The sequence below is a fragment of the Notolepis coatsorum genome, assembly GCF_963971535.1.
Source record: "Notolepis coatsorum genome assembly, chromosome: 1".
Taxonomy (NCBI): Eukaryota; Metazoa; Chordata; class Actinopteri; order Aulopiformes; family Paralepididae; genus Notolepis; species Notolepis coatsorum.
Genome location: NC_140165.1, coordinates 181,428,377 through 181,450,135, shown reverse-complemented (window position 1 = coordinate 181,450,135; position 21,759 = coordinate 181,428,377). Strand labels below are relative to the sequence as shown.

At 43.3% G+C, this 21,759-nt stretch overlaps 1 protein-coding gene across 1 annotated transcript in view; it reads right to left on the bottom strand.

Moving 5' to 3' along the window:
- Window positions 1-21,759, bottom strand: part of rilp (Rab interacting lysosomal protein) — a 144,973-nt gene that overhangs the window by 14,145 nt on the left and 109,069 nt on the right. Inside the window, exon 7 of the mRNA XM_084328394.1 lies at window positions 5,838-5,927. Within this exon, the coding sequence (XP_084184520.1) occupies window positions 5,838-5,927 (90 nt within the window). The remainder of the gene's footprint in view (window positions 1-5,837; window positions 5,928-21,759) is intronic.

Genomic DNA, 21,759 nt, shown 5'->3' with positions numbered 1-21,759 from the left:
TGCGTTGACGCTTCCTCCTCATCGTTGATTGCCTGTAGTAGCTGCATCTAACGTTAGTAGCTAACGTTAAAACTAAACACCGGACGAGACAAGTTGTCGGCTAGGATAATCACAACAATACTTCCGGTCCGGTCGGTGGGCTTCAAAATAAAAGTCTTAAACACCGGAAAAGACGGAGCGGTGGGTTTCAAAATAAAAGTTTTGGGAAATAAATTTCTCAAAAAAATTCTCTAACCGGTCGCAATAATATCGCTTATCGCGATATTTTCGGGGGCAATTAATCGCCCAGCAAAATGTGTTATCGTGGCAGGCCTAGACCTCAATGAATGTATTCTCAGTGTCAGAAATATTGTGTCTATTACTAGGCTTGCTTAAATTCTGATGAAACAAAGGAAAATATGAATTATGATTTTTCTTTTCATCTTTGACAGTGAATAAAACCATGATAATAATGACCAAACTTAAAAAACTGCCACTGAGCTAATTCAGTACCCTCTTGAGATCATGTGTACAAAAGATCTAAGGAAATTAATAAAGGGAAGATGATAAAATTGAAGGTTTTGTATATACAGTACTGAATTCTCCCATCCGGACCAATGCAATTTGAAATATTATTATAGAATATAGAATATATGCTTATACATTACCTTATTATAGCCAATTCGCACATTTATATATATATATACATATAGTATCTTTCAAATGGCCGAGTTCAATTTGGATATAGTATCACCAGGCATGCATAATAACATATACAGATATTTAATGTAATCGACTGTACTTTTTTATTTCTCCCACAGTGTAATCATTTTGTAACTAATTTCAGATCTAATTATTCCTACATGATTACAATAGTGTGGAGAAACTGACTGCGTTTCAATATTTGTCAAAAACGTTACCTTTTGTAGCTTATTATCGCGAATCATAACAATTATTGATATGATTCATTCAGAACGCCGAACTTTGAACGACCATAGCGGACCACAGGAAGTGTAGTTTTGAGAAATTCCGACGCTGGCAGATAGCTGGCGAGCCGCTCTTCAAAATGGCCACAAAAAACTACAATTCCCATGGTTCAACATTTCCATTTCCGCTTCAAAAACGCGAGTGAAAAATAAAAACTTAAAATGATATAAACTCACTTTTAACCTATTGCTAAACTATTGCCAACCTAACGTTTTACATTCTACATGTATTTGTGACATAGTAGTGATAATAATACTTGAAAACGTTTGATTTTAAAAACGTTAATTTATTGCATCACTCATACAAATATTAATATATGATAATAATGTCAAAAAGGGGTCGGTACCGTCCCCGTGGGGTGGAACAGGTTTTAATGCTCTCAGGCGTTTTATTGCTCGGAGAGGCCAAGTGATGGAAATACGGTCAGACAATGGAACTAACTTCATATCCACTGAAAGGGAACTGAAAGAATCTTTGAAGGCATGGAATTTGGACAAAATAGAAAGAGCTCTACAGCAGAAAGGAGTCAAATGGATATTTAATCCACCCGCTGGTGCCCATCATGGTGGAGTATGGGAACCATTAATCCGTTTGCTCAAAAAGATCTTGCTATCAGTCACCAAACAACAAACTCTGGATGATGAAAGTCTCCATACAGTCATATGCAGTGATGCCAGTAACGTGTTACTAAGTAACGCGTTATTGTAATCTGATTACTTTTCCCCGAAAATAGTAATCTAACGCGTTAATCTTTAAAAGCCAGTAATCTGATTGCAGTTACTTGTCCAAGTGGCTGTGCATTACTATTTCGTTACTATCTCATCATAAATTCATAATGCAGGCGGAATGCAGTATTTTATTTCGTTTTCGACAGTCAAAAATACATTTTGAGCTGTTTTTCTTATGGGAGTGACGTGGTGTGGCAGTGAAAGGGTTAAATACAAGAATGTGTCCCGCGGCGTGACTGGTCCCTCTGTCTGTGAGTGACTCTGCTTTGATCCAATCACATTCCCCATCCACAGTCTGCGAATCAGAGGCAGAGTAGGGCGGGTCTTCACAGCACGTCATGTGACATATGCGCCAATCGTGTGACAGCAGGGCTCCGTCGTCGGAGAATTCCACCCCAAAACGCTTGGCAAAATTAAAAGTGAAACCACAGGATGACTTTTTCGGTTTCTGTTCAGAATTCCACCCCAAAACGCTTGTCTAAACGTAGCCTCAGTCACTACTTCACGGCGGAGGAAACAAAATACTGTCTACCGCTAAAAACAGCACATCCAATTGCATTGAAAGCATCTGGAATCACAACACTAGCCGACGCTTCGACTAGGTACAGGAGGGTTGATGGTGGCAGAGCAAAAGCTCTTATTTGCCAGATTTACAGTTAATTTACATGTTAAAGAGAGACTGATTGTATGTTTATAGAGAGACATTTATAAAAACAATTTAATAGTTACAGTTGATATAATTGAATAGTTCAGCCTGCATTTGTTAGATGTGATACACTGGTTTTGTAAAACCACTGGCTGGCTGCTCTAATGCTGTGAGCATCATAGACTGTTGCTTTACCATACTTGATGGTACAGAAGCTGAAGCACTAGTTTAACAATTTACGTTATGTGCAGAGAAACAAGTTAAAAACAATTTATGCACTTTCAATAAAGCGTTTAAAAAAAACGGTTGGGGGAACGACGACGACTTCGTAACCTAGTTACTTTCAAAGTAACTAAGTTACTCTGATAATCAAGTAATCAGTAAAGTAACTTAGATTACTTTTTAAAGGAGTAATCAGTAATCAGTAATCAGATTACTTTTACAAGTAATCTGTGGCATCACTGGTCATATGTGAAGTGGAAGCCATTCTCAACAGCCGCCCACTCACTACAGTTTCAAGTGACCCCAACGACCTGGAAGCATTAACACATTGAGTGCCACAGACGCGTTTTGTCGTTAGTTCATGCCGACCTTTGAGTGCCCCCGACGCTATATAGCGTTTGTTTGTCTTTTTTTTTTATTGGCGATTTTAATTCACATTTCATCAATCGAGCCTCACGCTAGTGTTGCAGACTCTCTCTGAGCTCAATTGGGAAGATACCGCCCCCTATCGTCTCTCCCTGTGTAACTGCACCCCATTACTTTACACCAGCGTTTCCCAAACTTTGGGTCACGACCCAAAATGGGTCGCAGACCCGTTTTTATTGGGTCGCCAATAATTAGTAAAATAAAAAATAAAAAAATATTCAATATTTTTTTTAAATTTTTTTTTAATTAAAAAGCTGTAGATGTGTTGATTCAGTTTGGCACCACATACTTATGTGAATCTGGGTTTTCTACTCTAGCATACCTGAAAAACAAATACAGAAACAGACTAAATGCTCAGCATGACCTCAGAATAGCACTTTCAAAAACCAAGCCCAGAATAGATCTGCTGGTTGAAAACTTCAACCAGCCACATACCTCTCATTAGATTTCATTGTGCCATAGATGAAATATTATACCCCTTCTATCATGTCAGGTCAGTAGAATTTTTAAATAAGTCAGTACAAATTAATAAGAATGTTGCTCAATGTTGGGGTTTAAGGTTGAGGGACTGAGGGAGGGGGTAAGAAATGGAGAGTTGAAAAAGGGGTGAGAAATATAAAGGAGAGTAGAACATGTTTGTTCATTTAAAAGTGTTACAAATTGTATGTTATGAGGTGGTGAGCAACTTAACATTACACTCTGATTATTGATGTGATGTACTTTTATAATTAAATAAATACATTTCATATACATTTGAAATTCATGGTTTGTTGTGTTCTTTATCAGTAGTTTATAAATGTATGTTATGGCAATTCATGATGTATTTTTGTAAGTTTGGGTCCCGGGGAAACACCAAATTTCTCTTTTGGGTCTCGAGCTGAAAACGTTTGGGAACCCCTGCTTTACACTGACGAAGGGGGGGGGGGGGGGGGGGGGTGGCCAGTTTCCTCATTTTACTTTTCCCTCAAGCCAACTAAAGAATCCATTGTGCTCACCGGCCCGGAAAATGCATGGATTATGTATTTACAGTACTCAACACTGTAATCAATAAGCGTGATCGATATTTGGAATGGCAATCAGGAATTGGAATAATCTTTTTGGATAACATCTGATCTCAGGTAAGGAATTTATTTTACCAGTCTTAGGATAATCAGAGCTATTTTCACAGAGATATAAGCGTTTGCCCTATGCGTGTGTGTCTGTGTGTGCGCGATCAGGAAATGAGAGAATCGATATTTCAGCCCGCCTCTATAGTATATAGTATATGTAAGGGATAATGTATAGCTACGAGGTCATTGTCGCAAAATAATTTACCAACACGGAGTTTAAAATACCGAGCCGCCTCGGCGAGGTGTTTTAAACGTCAGTGAAGGTCAATTATTTTGCGACAATGATCGAGTATAGCTATACATTATCCCGCTTATTACATGGCTAACTTACTAACAATATACCTAATTCATTTTACATCGACTCGCAACACTGGTTCTGGCTCCACTCGTCGCTCCGCCCCCTGTCATCGCCGGCAGCTTCCCCGGCAGCAGAACACCGGCAGTGTCTAATTGCACTGAAACAGTGTGTGTCAGTGGGCTTGATTGCGAACAGCTGCGCACAGCGGTCATTATTGTCCCACAGCGGTCATTATTGTCTGATAACTGACCTCTGACGTGCGCTATTGACCAATCACAAGCAAGCATTTCGGCGAATGTGAAAACGCCATGTAATAAATATATATAGTTTATAGTACACATATACTATCAATAATCTAGCGTTTATTTGAAAACGATTCATAAATAGGCCGAAAAATTACAACGTTTTTGTGTATCCAGAATATTCCAGTAAATGCCGTTTATCACGGAATCTATATATTTCCCTTGAAAACGAGGGCTTTTCAAAATGCTATAAAACGGAAATTAACCGATTAAAAAACAATCCGTTTCGACAATGTTGACTGCAAACAAGTCATTGATAAGCGACAGGCAGATTAGACGCATAGCCATAATTTAAGACAGAGATTCACAACGCTATCATTGAAGTGGGTGGTGGCATTTAACCATGCTTCACCATGTTAATGGCCGGTACTGAAAGTGTTAACACCGAATCACCTGTTATTGCTTAAGAAACAGCCGATCCTTCCACCAGGAGTGTTCCAGGCCGCTGATGTATATGCAAAGCGCCGTTGGAGACAAGTACAGTACCTGTCAGATCTATTTTGGACTAGATGGATAAAAGAATACCTACCTCTTATGAATGTACGTCAAAAATGGAACTGCATCCGCAGGAACTTTGAAAAGGAAGACATTGTGATCATAGCTGACACGAATGCACCAAGAGGATCCTGGATGTTGGCTAGAGTCCTGGAAACAATGCCAGACTCAAGAGGACTTGTGAGAAGTGTGCGTCTTCAGACAAAAACCAGTGTACTTGAAAGGCCCATCAGCAAGATTTTCCTGATGGTGCCAAACTCAAATTAGGTACTGAAGATTCAGACAGGCCTATACACCATGCCTGTTTCCCACCTCACAAGTATTTATTATTGTTTTGAAATTTTTTGTATGGCTCCAGTTTTTTTTAAATGTTGTATTGTTATTAGAGCCTGCCCATAACAATAGGGGCCAAATATGTAGGAGCCATTTCATTTGATTTAATAGTTTTTGACTAACAGTGAAACTCCTTGCTGTCAGGTGAAAAAGAAGTGGCTGGAGACTCCACATGTATCGGAGGAGGCAAAAAAAAAGAAGAGATGTACCTGTCTCACGTCGTGGTTCAGGTGTGGACAGAAACCTGGCTTGTGGGACGTACCTTCAGACTCATATCTGTAGCTCTAAAGTGAAGCAGAAAGTTGTACTCACAGGTTCTGGATGCGAGACTCAGCTGGTTTGTCCTCAGAGCTGTCAACTTGGTCTCTCTTCTCAAACAAGGGACCCTTCCCCTCCTCGTCACTGGACAGGGAGACAAGAGGACAAAGAATGGCCCGACACCATTTGAATATTTATTGCTGATACAGTCCTACATTTTAATTATCGTCCAATACTGAGTGTCTATCACCAAAGATACTGAGTATAAAGAAGACGACTCATTCCAAACTGTGCCAATCAGATGAAAATGGAACGTTTCCTGTCTCCTAAGTGGGCGAGACTTTTACACAGATGCTATCGTTAACACTGTGAGATTGCTGGACGAGTCTCAAACAAAACAGTTTTCTTCTGAATCTACAAGTCAGAAAAACAGCACTTCAGTGTTAGAATGTTCAACATGTCAGAGAAGGTCCAACATTTACCTACAATTATTTTATGTTTTATTTATTACCTGCCGGGACCTGTGCTTAAAGCACGTACTGGACGTGTTGGCTTCCCAACAGCCCGGTCCAGGATAATTTGTGTTATATTAGACCTTTGTTTGTGACAGAATGACTGAATGAATGAATGACTTTTACAAAACAATGTACAGTAGTAGAACATTTATAAAAGGAAGAAAATTACCGAAAAGGTGTAGGCTGAAGCCGAGGCTTATAATTGCCTACCCTTTTTACATTACATTATTTACAAAAAAAAGAAAAAAAAAAAACATAATTCAGTACATAATTATGCAAAATCAAAAGGTTATAAAAGTTTAATAGTTTTATATACAAAACGTATACACATTTATTTATAAATTGTTTACATATATTATTTTTGTCACGAATTTAATACAGTTATAATAAAATATAATTAGGATAATAATAAGGTTTTATATTTATGAATCGCCTTATATTTGAATAATTTCTTAATTTATTTGCATTAATTTGTGACACGTTATACATGGCACTGGGGGAAATCTTAAGATACCAGTACCCTATTTTTAACCTGGTATCTACCAGATACTAGTATCCACATTGGCATATCCCAAATATTTGTTTGCATGCATGTGTCTGCTTGTATGTATAGCCTACTTTGTACTACTAATAAGTAGTTAATAACGGTTAGGTTTGTGTTAAGCTCACGTCATGAATAACTCCTGAAACTACAAAAACTGAACCCTCCTCAGCTCCTCCCCAGATAGGGATCAAGTTTCAGTTTCACCGTCAGTGTGTGTACAATGTATTTACAGTGTGTGTACAGTGTCTGTAAATGAATGAGATTGCTGAAGGGGAATTTATAGTTAAAAAACATGTTGGCGGTTGGAAGGAGATGATACCGCTTCAGACAGATAGAGAGAGCACAGCGCGTGTGTGTGCGCCTCGGTCGGGAGTGTGTGTAAAGCACAGCAGAGCCCCGCTCCGCTTCAGACAGATAGAGAGCACAGCATATGTAAAGTCCATATCTCTCCAGAGCATCGCAAAGCGCCCGTCCGAACGAACACTCGATCATCATGCATCAGTGTCTACTGCGCATGGGCGTTAACGGCTCCATATCTGGCTTGCGCAGTTTACATGGCACCGTTGCAGGGGAGTTTTGAAAATGAAAACCCCCTTTGAGCGTTGCCGCTAGGAAAACGAAAATGCCTGCCAAAACGGCGTTGCCTTTTAACTTGGACATGCAAAGGAAATAATTCGAAAATTAAACGTTGTAAGTGTAACCAGGGCCTAAGTATTGTGTGATTTTGTGTGAAGGGCAGACTAGCAAAGTAAGATTTTCATTGTATGGCAAACTGTCTAATTCATGGACAGTGAAAGTGAAGTGTTATGCCCCAATCACTGGAACAATAGGATGTTTAGACATAGGAGTAGCTACTTCCATGCAGCTAAAAGGACAGGCTCACATAGACATACCATGGACATTTAGGCCATGGTTAGACTAGTGTATTTGTGGCGTTTTTTTTTTATACGTTTTTGAATACGTTTCATGTCCCTATTACACAGAAATGCGTTTTTTGGCGTTTTTTTGTGGATACGGCTGAAACGCTAAATTGTGTTTGCGTTTTGGAGAAACGCAAAAATACGCGCTGTCAACAGCGTGTAGTCTGCACGGAGCCGTTGTTGCGAAAACGCCCATGCGCAGTAGATACCATCTGCGTGTTCCGGTGACAACAGTGTGTGTGTTTGGGACATAGCTCCGTGTCCCAAATAGCTTCAGCTACACACTAAAAACAGATGGGTCAATTCTATAACCCAATTTCTTGGTTAATCGTGTTGGGTTAAAATTATGGGTTAATTCTCTGAGCATAACCATTATTTGGGTTATTGAGATTAAATTTTGACCCAATTTGTGAGTTATAATAATTATGGGTAAATTTTCTGAGACATAACCCATGTGTTGGGTCAGAGAGCTGGGTGTTTCCGCCGGGATCTGCAAAGCTACACCCCTCCCCCACTGGGAACTATATGTTCCAGTCAGTCAGACGGTCATGTTCACAGTCAACACGGTCCCACGTTCACAGTCAACACGGTCCAACAAACCCTCTTCACGATCACGGAAAAGACTTCACTGACTCAAGGTAAGATCTCGTTTCGTTAGCACAGTATTTATATCTCAACCCATCCATTGTACCTATTGCGTCGTGTTAACCATGCACTGTGAACGTTGTGGAACTAAATTAGCTAGCTCTTCACAGCTATCTGTCGCGTCATCAGCTAGCTAGCTAGCTAGCTATCCACCGCAAGTTGCAACTTAGCTACTCATTTCTATAATCGGTTCATCTCTAACCTTGTAAAAATATGTGGTAACCTCTATTAATAAATAAGCCACACGACACGACACGACACATAAATCATTACCGTTCAAGCATGCTACCGAAAGTGACCAAGTCTATGAGTATTACAAAGGTTCTGGCTAGTAGCTAGGCCTAGTTAACCAGTACTAGTAACGTTACTGTTATTGCAAATTTTACCGTGTTTTGGGTTGTAATGATACCAGATTAACTGGAGATTATCTATAGCTGTGTAACGTTATATGATTGATATCTTTATTAACCATATGTGTGTAATAAAGCTGTTGTCCTCTCAATGCGGTGACATAGCTGGTTGGCTAGCTAGCTACATACTGTGATTTAGAGCCATTTTGCGCCATTTTGAGGTCTACATTTTCCATCATCTCTCTAATGTCCCGCGATTCGAGCATCAATTTACAACATCCTATACTAAATTAAGCAGTAGACTGCGGAAGCCAGACATGTGGTGAGGCTTTTTACACCTGAATTCAGTGCTAAATATTCTAGGCTGCTATGTCAGCTAGTACTTGGCCTATCGTGCACACGTGGCTGAGTACTTGGGCATGAGGCATTAATTAATTGCAGATGTGTTCATTTCCACATTGCTTTCTTTTGTTTCAGGCCAGTCTTGATGGACAGCTTTGTCACAGAAACATTTATTGAGTGGCAATTGCCAGAGCTCACAGACAGTTTTAAAGGTGAGCATTTTTACTTTCTTGACCATGAAAATGTTTCCATGACTAAGCAGTATAGGGTTTCAACACACATGCACACACATTATTCTGTTCTTCATCTTGGTTCTCATCCTGTTCTTGTTCTGGTCTCTGGTCCTGTGTTGGAGTTTGCTGCCTGGACTGTAAAAGTCTTTCTTTGTTTTCTGTCTTTTGTCTTTCAGATAAAGATATTGATGAGGAGGCGTTTCAACTTTTAGATGACGAAACAATCCGGAACCTCATCCCCAAAATAGGCCCCCGGCTCAAGTTCTCAAAACTTTACAGAGAATTTGTAAGTGATCACTAAGTTAAGAGTTCTAACATATCAAGGCAGATGGCGTATACATGCTTTAAATGCAAAAGGCTAATTCCAGGTGATGCCAAGTCTCTCTTTTCACATTTACGAGTAGCACACAATATAAACGCTTCATCCACTTATATCCAATGTTGTGAGGGAGTTTGTAGCAGAACATTTTCTTTCATTCAGTCTTACAGAAAGCACTTGCAAGGAGAACATAACGACAACCAGGCCCTGGCCCAGCCACCTAATGTACCAAATCAGGCTGCTAATATTTTCAATGCTGAAGAGCTAGTACTTTCTTGACCATGAAAATGTTTCCATGACTAAGCAGTATTGTTCAGTAGGGTTTCAACACACATGCATGCACACACAAATTATTCTGTTCTTCATCTTGGTTATCATCCTGTTCTTGTCCTGGTCTCTGGTCCTGCCAGCCTGGTCCTGTGTTGGAGTTTGCTGCACTGGATGGCACTGAAATTACTGTAAAAGTCTTTCTTTGTTTTCTGTCTTTGTCTTTCAGATCAAGATATCGATGAGGAGGCACCACCAGTACCCCCCTCACCAGAACCAGCAGTACCTCCCCTCACCAGAACCAGCACCTCCCTTCACCAGAACCAGCAGTACCTCCCCCACCAGAACCAGCAGTACCTCCCCTCACCAGAACCAGCAGTACCTCCCCTCACCAGAACCACCGGTACCTCCCCTCACCAGAACCAGCAGTACCTCACCTCACCAGAACCAGCAGTACCTCCCCTCACCAGAACCAGCAGTACCTCCCCTCACCAGAACCACCGGTACCTCCCCTCACCAGAACCAGCAGTACCTCACCTCACCAGCACCAGCAGTACCTCCCCTCACCAGAACCAGTACCTCCCCTCACCAGAACCACCAGTACCTCCCCTCACCAGAACCAGCAGTACCGCTTTTGGAGTTAGCAAAAGAGGGGTGGAGTTCTAGAGGAAGCAAGGTAAGCAAAAAAAGCCATATAATGCGCAGCTCCTCCCCCTCAGGGAATGCTACACCCATTTGCAAGGGGTCTGCTGCTTCAGAGAGCCTATCTGCTGCTTCAGAGAGCCTAACTGCTGCTTCAGAGAGCCTATCTGCTTCAGAGAGCCTAACTGCTGCTTCAGAGAGCCTAACTGCTGCTTCAGAGAGCCTATCTGCTGCTTCAGAGAGCCTATCTGCTGCTTCAGAGAGCCTATCTGCTGCTTCAGAGAGCCTATCTGCTTCAGAGAGCCTAACTGCTGCTTCAGAGAGCCTAACTGCTGCTTCAGAGAGCCTATCTGCTGCTTCAGAGAGCCTATCTGCTTCAGAGAGCCTAACTGCTGCTTCAGAGAGCCTATCTGCTGCTTCAGAGAGCCTATCTGCTGCTTCAGAGAGCCTATCTGCTGCTTCAGAGAGCCTATCTGCTGCTTCAGAGAGCCTATCTGCTTCAGAGAGCTTATCTGCTGCTTCAGAGAGCCTAACTGTTGCTTCAGAGAGCATATCTGCTGCTTCAGAGAGCCTATCTGCTTCAGAGAGCCTAACTGCTGCTTCAGAGAGCCTATCTGCTGCTTCAGAGAGCCTAACTGCTGCTTCAGAGAGCCTATCTGCTGCTTCAGAGAGCCTATCTGCTTCAGAGAGCCTAACTGCTGCTTCAGAGAGCCTATCTGCTGCTTCAGAGAGCCTATCTGCCGCTTCAGAGAGCCTATCTGCTGCTTCAGAGAGCCTAACTGCTGCTTCAGAGAGCCTAACTGTTGCTTCAGAGAGCCTATCTGCTGCTTCAGAGAGCCTATCTGCTTCAGAGAGCCTAACTGCTGCTTCAGAGAGCCTAACTGCTACTTCAGAGAGCCTATCTGCTGCTTCAGAGAGCCTATCTGCTGCTTCAGAGAGCCTATCTGCTCCAGAGAGCTTATCTGCTGCTTCAGAGAGCCTAACTGCTGCTTCAGAGAGCCTAACCGCTGCTTCAGAGAGCCTATCTGCTGCTTCAGAGAGCCTATCTGCTGCTTCAGAGAGCCTATCTGCTTCAGAGAGCCTAACTGCTGCTTCAGAGAGCATATCTGCTGCTTCAGAGAGCCTATCTGCTTCAGAGAGCCTAACTGCTGCTTCAGAGAGCATATCTGCTGCTTCAGAGAGCCTATCTGCTCCAGATAGCTTATCTGCTGCTTCAGAGAGCCTAACTGCTGCTTCAGAGAGCCTATCTGCTGCTTCAGAGAGCCTATCTGCTGCGCTTCAGAGAGCCTATCTGCTGCTTCAGAGAGCCTCTCTGCTGTAGAGAGCCTAACTGCTGCTTCAGAGAGCCTATCTGCTGCTTCAGAGAGCCTATCTGCTGCTTCAGAGAGCCTAACTGCTGCTTCAGAGAGACTATCTGCTGCTTCAGAGAGCCTATCTGCTGCTTCAGAGAGCCTATCTGCTGCTTCAGAGAGCCTATCTGCTGCTTCAGAGAGCTTATCTGCTTCAGAGAGCCTATCTGCTGCTTCAGAGAGCCTATCTGCTTCAGAGAGCCTAACTGCTGCTTCAGAGAGCCTATCTGCTGCTTCAGAGAGCCTATCTGCTGCTTCAGAGAGCCTATCTGCTGCTCCAGAGAGCTTATCTGCTTCAGAGAGCCTATCTGCTGCTTCAGAGAGCCTATCTGCTGCTTGAGCCTATCTGCTGCTTCAGAGAGCCTATCTGCTGCTTCAGAGAGCCTATCTGCTGCTTCAGGGAGCCTATCTGCTGCTTCAGAGAGCCTATCTGCTGCTTCAGAGAGCCTATAGGTTGCACCCACAGAGTTTGGTTGCACCACCAAGCCAAGGTCTGACAACCAAAGTCCCCCAGGCCCCCATAACCTCTATTTAAACTCGAAAAGGCATTGAGGTTTCCCTCATTTACAAAGACGAGTTAAAACCACTGTTTTGAGCACTCCAAAATGTCATTGCACATTCCATTGGCATGAGAAAAAAAAACTTGATTTAATTGAGCTCCCTTGTATAGTTGGTATAAACCTGTTATCTTGCTTATGATTTGCTGTCAACCCAAGATTCACCTGTATTTAACATTCTTTCTTTGCTTATGTGCTTGTTTTAGGTTGGGACAAATATGGTGGAGTACCTCCAGCAGGCAAGACCCTCTCCCTCGTTTTTGGTGCTGGGAGAACCACACACATGTTGTGCTCAGGCATTCGTGATCTATGCAGGTCGGGCACACCCTGAAAGCACAATGCTCGGGGCAGTTGATACGTGTTTTAAAGCATTTTATGTATTTGACATAAAGTACCCCAGGCAGTGTGTTCATGCATGGGAGTTTCTCCAGCACGTTATATATAATATTGAGGGACCAGAGTCCAAGCATGTAGCATTCTTAAGGACAGCCGTACGTAACGCAAAACTTACAAATGAGGAGGATGTAGAATAGGTGAAGTAGCAGGAGGGAAGGTGGAGGAGAGGAGGAGGAGGAGTATAAGGAGAGGAGGTGGCGTAGTGAGGAGGTGAAGTAGGAGGAGGGAAGGTGGGGGAAGAGATGGAGGAGGAGGGAGATGGGTAGACGCTAAGTCCCGTATTTCTATATGTATATATTAGTGCTGTCAATCGATTAAAATATTTAACACGATTAATCGCATGATTGTCCATAGTTAACTTGCGATTAATCACAAATTAATCTAATTTTTTTCTTTTTTTCTACCTTTTTTCTACGGATCTTTTTCAAGTTCCAAGTTTTAATACTCTTATCAACATGCGAGTCAACAAATGCTTTCGTTATGCAGCCATTTAACACAAAAGGATTACCCTCATGCATTGCAAATTTGCATCAAATTCAAAACAGAGTGATGCACAAAATAACTTAAAAGAAAGAAAATTCATTAAAACAATGAATAAAGTGTACATGAAATAATAGGGGAAAGAAAACGTTAGGAACTTGTTACATTCACCCACACAAGGGCTGAGTAATCACACACCCCCCCCTCTCTCTCTCTCTCACACACACTCTCCCAGCTCTCTTTCTCTCTTGCCCCTTCCCTTCTCTCTCACCCCCCTCTCTCTCTATATATCTCACACACACACACACACACTTCAGAAACAAACATAGTATCAATGAGAGCATCAATAATACACCTGAGTATAGTCTAGTAAAAAAAAATCGTAAAAGTTAATCGTGAGTTAAAAAAAATAGTGGTGTTAATAGAATCGGGCGATAACGTGTTAATACCGCGTTAACTTTGACAGCCTTAGTATATATGTGTTTTGATCTATCAATATCTGGGGGAGTGTTCCAACAGGGCAGTAAAGCAGTACAAAACCATACCGATATGTATTATTTATTATTTATTATTTAAACAGGAAATCAGTTTGACATGATGTGTTTCATGGGCACTATAGCAGCACAAGCACTTTTTGATGTCCACACGCTGTGACATGTATGCAACAAGTGTAATAAATTTTGAAGTTAAATGTATTCTACGCCTTGGTCTGTTCTTTTCATTGATTTCAGCACATTTAGACTGTTATACCTTTCAATCAAGCATCTGTGCCAACCTAATGTAGTGTACTAACTATAGCAGTTGTGTTAATAGGCCCTTTTCACAGCAGCCATCTTGACACAGCAGGGTAAACCTACATCCTGTGAACCAGACTGACACATGTGTAACTAATCATGTTGCTGTGTCCATCTGTTGGTCAATCGTTGTCAATCTGGCTCACAAGATGGCTGCTGTGAATAGGGTCTATTTGACCCGTTTGATGTAACCCAAGATTCAGTCAAAGCAACTATTTTGACCCTTAAAATGGGTCGTTTGTATAACCCAATACGGGGTCAAATCAACTAGGAGGTTGGGTTATTTTGACCCTTAAAATGGGTCGTTTGTATAACCCAATATGGGGTCAAATCAACTTAGAAGTTGGGTTATTTTGACCCTTAAAATGGGTCGTTGGTATAACCCAATATGGGGTCAAATCAACTTGGAAGTTGGGTTATTTTGACCCTTAAAATGGGTCGTTGGTATAACCCAATATGGGGTCAAATCAACTTGGAGGTTGGGTTATTTTGACCCTTAAAATGGAAAAGTAAAAGTAAAAGTAAAAGTATCAAAAGTATTCGTTTATTTGACCCAAGTTATGGGTCAAATTAAATAACCAATAATAATGGGTCAAATTAACCCACACACTGGTCGGGCCCTTTTTGACCAGTGAATTGGGTAAAAAATAACCCAAATTGGGTCAAATTTGACCAATCTGTTTTTAGTGTGTACCATGTGTTGTCAAGTTATTGTTATAAGGACCCCAGTCCAAGCTACAACAGTCTGCATTCCCTTAACAATTGTTTGTATTGAGCCGTATTGTATTGTACCCATATGCAATATGTTAAATAAAGTTTACATCCATTCATTCTGCTAGCATTACCGATTGCATGAGCAGCTGGCTAACGTGAGCTATCAGGATTCAGACCCTGTTAGCTCAGAGCTCCTCTTTCAACTTAACAAGCATTAAACAAAATGGCCCAGTCATCTATTCACCTTTGTTTAATACACACAGCGTTGTCTCTAATGTTATCTAACTACTGATAGCTCGCGATATCATCAGTTTGGTGCTGGCTAAGTAGCGTGAGCTAACGTTAGCTTCTAGCCACAATGCTATATTGTTATAATGGCATACTCCATTGACGTTAGCATGCAGCTAACAATGCTACCGATCTTTTTTTAGACTAAACTATCCGCTCTTGGTGGTCACTTGTGTTGATGTTAGTTTTGTTTCATCAACAAATGACAGGCAGAACACACAGTGAATGTATCCGTTTTGTTTATTGCACTTTTATTAGGCTTTGCTGAAAAAGAATTGCTGCATTGGGTAACTAGGCAAAAGATGGTGGCCGCCTTGTTGACATTTGCTTTGCAGGCACATTCAAGTTCTGATTGGTTGAAATTGCCTTCATGTTTGCCACCTACTGCCACCTACTGCTTTGGCAGTGTACTACATCAGTGTGCTCGGGTGACAAAAACGGAAAAAAAACGAAAGTGTGACTCGAGGCGCACGACGTCGCGGCGAAACGCATATGACAATGATACGAAAATGAAACGAAAGGTGTAACCGCACCCTTACTCTACCAGGGCCACCAGGAGAGCACATAACATAATTAAGGACAGTACACACCCCCAACACAGACTCTTCAACCTCCTGCCATCAGGCAGGCGATATAGGAGTCTGAAAGCCAGAACTACGAGACTGACAAACAGTTTCTACCCACAGGCCATCAGACTCTTGAATGCCAGCACCTCCACCTAGCCCCCCCCCCCCCCCCCCCCCCCTCCACACACCGTGGCAGACACTGACCTGATTACTGCTGTGAACACACTGTCACCCTTCCCCCCCGAACCATGACTCACTAAAGACACTTTTTAACTGCTGCTGTGACCCACTGTCACCTCCATTCATATGTAAATACTAGGGGTGTAAAGGTACACGTATCCGTTCCGAACCGTTTCAGGCTGCGGTTACACTAGGGCCATTTTCGTTTCGTTTCATTCGCTTTTCAGAACGCTGCGTATTGGCAGGCAAGTAAGAGTTAAGTTAGACGTCGTTTTGTCTCATCTACTATATACATGTAGTAAAATGCCAAAGCAGTAGGCAGTGATGTAGTTCAAACATGAAGGCCATTTTCAACCAATCAGAAAGGTTGAATGAGACGCTCCACATCCTGCTCAAAATCTCAAAAGCCACCATCTTTATACCTCGCATGAGCCATTTAGCCACATAGCATTTATTTTTCAGCAAGAAATAAAGTGCAATAAACAAAAACGGATACATTCATTGTGTGTTCTGCCTCATTTGTTGATGATTTGTTGATGAAACAAAACTAACAGCAACACAATTGACCACCAAGAGCGGAGTTTAGTCTCACAAAAAGATTGTCGCCGATTTTGTTAGCTTACGTGCTAACGTGATTGGGTTATGCCAGTATAACAGTATAGCATTGTGGCTAGCAGCGAAGTTTGTTAGCTTACGTGCTAACGTGATTGGGATATGCCATTATAACAGTAGCATTGTGGCTAGCAGCTTGGTAACGTTAATGATAGCAGAATGAATGGATGTAAACTTTATTTAACAGATTGCAGAATGGGTACAATACAATACGGCTCAATACAAACAATTGTTAAGGGAATGCAGACTGTTGTAGCTTGGACTGGGCTCCTTATAACAATAACTTGACAACACATGGTAGCCGCAGCTACTTGGGACAGCTCTGCTCTAAACACTGGAAATAACCGTGCGGGTCTCTACTGCGCATTGGGCAGAACGGCTCCGTATCCGGCTCGCGCAGATTACATGGCACCATTGTCGGCGAGTTTCCAAAACGAAAACACCTTTTGAGCGTTCCCGCTAGGGGAACGCGCTTTCCTGCCAAAACGGCGTTTCTTTTTAACTTGGACATGCAAACGTAATCATTCAGCAACAAAAACAAAAACAGAAACCCCAGTGTAACCATGGCCTCAGTGTGTACCATATACCGTACCGAACGGCTGTGTACCGAACTAATACAACAGCATGTTAACCACTAACGACCGCCCACCGGGGGCTGTTTTTTTCACAATCTAATATAATAATAATAATTATTTATTATTAATTTATAGAATATTCATTGACAGCCCTAAAAGTACAATTAGTTACTGCACACTACATCACCCCTGAGTGGAACATGGAAAGCCAAACTTTCCCCCACTGTACCGAAAACCTGTAACGAACCTTGACTTCAAAACCGAGGTACGTACCGTACTGTGGTTTTTGTGTACCGTTACACCCTTAGTAAATACTGATCGGAACGTGCAATGTTACTCACTGTGCCTTGTATATATTTATATATTTGTACCTTATTTTCTAGCAGTCGCTTGTATTTAAATATGTTTAAGTTAAGGCTGTGGTTACATGAAAGGAAAAACAACAACGTTTCATTTCACTTTTCAGAACGTTGTGTATTGGCAGGCAAGTTAGACGTCGTTTGTCTCCTGTATGCGCGGGAGGTATTTGTGTGTGCGCTTCGGTCGGGAGTGTGTGAAAAGCACAGCAGAGCCCCGCTCCGCTTCAGACAGATAGAGAGAGCACAGCGCGTGTGTGAGCATGTGTGTGCGCCTCAGTCGGGAGTGTGTGTAAAGCACAGCAGAGCCCCGCTCCGCTTCAGACAGATAGAGAGAGCACATCGCGTGTGTGAGCATGTGTGTGCGCCTCGGTCGGGAGTGTGTGTAAAGCACAGCAGAGCCCCGCTCCGCTTCAGACAGATAGAGAGAGCACAGCGCGTGTGTGAGCATGTGTGTGCGCCTCAGTCGGGAGTGTGTGAAGCACAGCAGAGCCCCAATCAACTTCAGACAGATAGAGAGAGCACAGCATATGTAAAGTCCATATCTCTCCAGAGCATCGCAAAGTGCGCCTTGCAGACGTCCGAACGAACACTCGATCATCATGCGTGGGCGTGAACGGCTCCGTATCTGGCTCGCGCAGTTTACATGGCACCTGTTAGGGATTTCTTCCCTCGCAAGTCCTTTAATTGATATAGTATGGACCAGCTGACCAGATATTCAGAGCGACAAAGTTGTATTTCTCAGACGGTGTTTATTGTCGATCACAAGAACACAGAGAAGAAGAGCAGGTCGCCCTCCACGGGGCGGCTCAGTCTCTCGCACCAGCATCAATACACATGACATTACATTATTTATACCCTCTGGACAAATAGAAAAGGGAGGGGTGTGTGTGTGTGCGTGTGTATGTATGTGTGTGTGTGGTGTGTGTGTATGTGTGTGTGCTTATAGTCTGGCTTATAGTCTGGTTTGACAAAGAGAAAAGGGAGGGGTGTGTGTGTGCGCGCGTGTGTGTGCGTGCGCGTGTATGTAAGTATGTGTGTGCGCTTGTGTGTGCCTGTATCCAACTGCCATACATGGTCTGGTCCGAGATGAATCTGATATTATAGGTCTGCCCCTCCTCACTGGCCCGTGTGTGTGTGTGTGTGTGTGTGTGTGTGTGTGTGTGTGTGTGTGTGTGAGGCCGGATGCAGGGAGACACACAGAGCCACGGCCCCAACAAGGCCGTGGAGAGACAATGGGAGCTCAGATATATAAGATATTAGCATTAATGAACTAAAAACCTATCAACTCCCCGTTTTTGACATTAAATCAATATGTCAACACAATAGTTCATTAATGGATCTGTACCTGCCGATTATCATCCATTACACGCATCACACCTAAACCAGGAGGGATAAACAACGGTCAGAGAGGAGAGAGAGAGATAGAGGGAGGGGGGGGGGAGCGGGAGAGAGAGAGAAGAAGAAAGAGAGATACACAGATTTGCAACTTTTTCAGACAATACACTTAACCCATTTTGGACCCCCCTTTTGGCTTTAACCCGCTCAGGATTTTAACCTCCGGTGGGAACTTTAACCCGCTCAGGACTTTAACCTATGATGGGAACTTTAACCCGATCAGGACTTTAACCTCCGGTGGGAACTTTAACCCGCTCAGGACTTTAACCTCCGGTGGGACCTTTAACCCGCTCAGGACTTTAACCTATGATGGGAACTTTAACCCGCTCAGGACTTTAACCTCCGGTGGGACCTTTAACCCGGGGACTTTAACCCCCCCTTTAGGACTTCAACCCCCTCTCTATTACAGTGCACTCCCTGGTCCCGTCTTCTAGGGCGTGGGTCCCTTCCTGAGCTGGTCCCCGTTCCGGGCGCGGTCCTACAGGCAAAAGTTGCTCTTCTGGTCTGCTGCCTCCGTGTCTCTGGGCTGTCCTCTCCACCTCTCCCCAGCTGGCCCACCGTCTCTTCAGCTCTGCCTCAGTGTCTCTCCTCCCGCTGTTCTTCCTGTTCTCGTCGTGGATGATCTGTGTACCACGCTGCGGTGCCTGGCCTCGCTGGGCGGAGGGGATATGGGGCGGCGGTCTGGCCCCTGCTGCCTCCTCCTCCAGTCTGTCTCTCTTCATCTCCGGCCTGTCATCCGCCTCCTCCAGCCTGTCTCTTGGTCGAGGGTCATCTGGTGGTCTTGTCTCGGACGTCTGAGGGGCTGCGGCTGGCATCTCACCCGATTCAGATGCGCTGCAGACAGCTGGTGTGAATGTCTGGATCTTCTGCACCTTTTCTTCTCCGTGTCTCCATTCCTCCTTTCCTCCTTCTGATGTCAGGAGTACTCGTTCCGTCCTTCTTGGGTACAGCTGGCCCACATCAATTCTCACTGGAACCTCCATTTGTTAGGGATTTCTTCCCTCGCAAGTCCTTTAATTGATATAGTATGGACCAGCTGACCAGATATTCAGAGCGACAAAGTTGTATTTCTCAGACGGTGTTTATTGTCGATCACAAGAACACAGAGAAGAAGAGCAGGTCGCCCTCCACGGGGTATTTATACCCTCTGGACAAAGAGAAAAGGGAGGGGTGTGTGTTGTGAAGGATCAGATTAAACTGAATATATATATTTATTTATGGATATATATTTAATAGTATTTGTATATCGTTTGATATCCCTTGTACATATACACTGAATATCCCTTTAGTCTACTAACAGCCCATAATAGTTTCATTCTCTCATTGGACAAGAACTTGGCGCCAGCAGCCAAGCCCCTTGGTTCAAGTTCAATCGTGCCGACGAACATGTCGTTACTAGCCCCGGTTCCGCGTAGGAATACGTCTGGCGAAATACGAATGGTACTATTTGTTCACAGCGCATATATATATGGCGCAAGTAAAGTAGAACTTTCTTTTAGTCCCTTAGCCCTTAGTTCTTTACCCTCCAACCTAGTGGCAAGACGTTAAGCCTCACCCACGTTACACGTGTGGTGCAGTATGGTCAACTTGGCCTCAGAATGGCATTGAGACATCGTGTGGATTAATAGTTGAATTGTCATAGTTTGGCACTATACCGTCGAGTGGGACGTATTTCTATTAAGTTAATAATAGTCTATTATGTATGGTGCATCGTTCGGTTAGAGTTATAAAGTGAGCAGTACCCCCATCGTTTTCCTCGCGTTATCCAGAGTCTTAACCAGGCTGGGCAGACCACGTGTGGTGCTTTCATCCGAGGAGTTCTGGGCTAGGACGAGTGGACCTGCACATTGGATTACCTTACCCGGACGACGGCGAGCCCTACACGGCTTGGATTATCTACTTGCTTTGGGTGCTTTGATTATGCCATGGATAACAGCCAACACTGGTAAGTGTTGGAACTACCCCCGAGAGGAGTCCAGGTGAGACGGCGCTCTAACCCGAGTGAGGTCGCCTCACGTCTCTTCGTTGTGGACCGGCAGCTACCGTCTACAAGAGGGCCCAGCTGTATTCATCTGTGGACCAAGGTTCTGTGGGCACCGTGTTCAGCACTCTGAATTCTCCCAAGAAATCGTTGGCCAGATGGGATATCGCCAGCGGCTCTCCTAACCCCCCCCCCCCCCCTACTGACTTACAACCAGCGGGACCCCCCTTTAGTGTATCCAGCTATAATCATTTAAGTACCATCGCTATAGTTCCCTAAAGAACCAGGTTGTATACTTGCTTCCTGCGTAACCAGAGATTGGACATTCAATGTTGATTTGCCTACGAATACTCATTTGCCTTACAAGTGCATTCAAATCATAAATGTCATTAAGTGAACGTTGTATATACCCTTTGCTATATATTAAATATTCGATTTATACATTTGTGTGGACTTGGTTTCATGGTGGGAAAGTGTTCATCATATCTATATCATGTACTGTGTGGCCAGTAGTTAAAGTACATAAAGCGGTAGTGGTTTAATGATACCATACTTATCAATACAGTCAGGGAATTGTACCCCTCAGTTACAATTGGTCCTTCGAGCCGGAGGGTAACTAGTGTAATATTAATATAGTGTTATTAATATTGAAATGGCCTATGATGAACACTCCACGAAACGGTCCTCCTAACGTAGAACGCCCGCGGCGCAGACGACAGACACCTCAGTACTTAGAGGATTACGCTGTCAGTCAACTACCTAGCCTTCTACAAACGGTAAACGCGGTAAAAGTAGAAAGTAAAATTATGTCTGACCTTAACGACCAGGTTACCCCGACCACAGAGGCCCTAGTGGGTTCTAATGTAACTGACCGAGCTCACGGTGGGGACCAGGAGGGAGCTGACATGCCTTTACCCCCCGCCAATACCGAAGAAGTAGTCCCCGACCAGCCC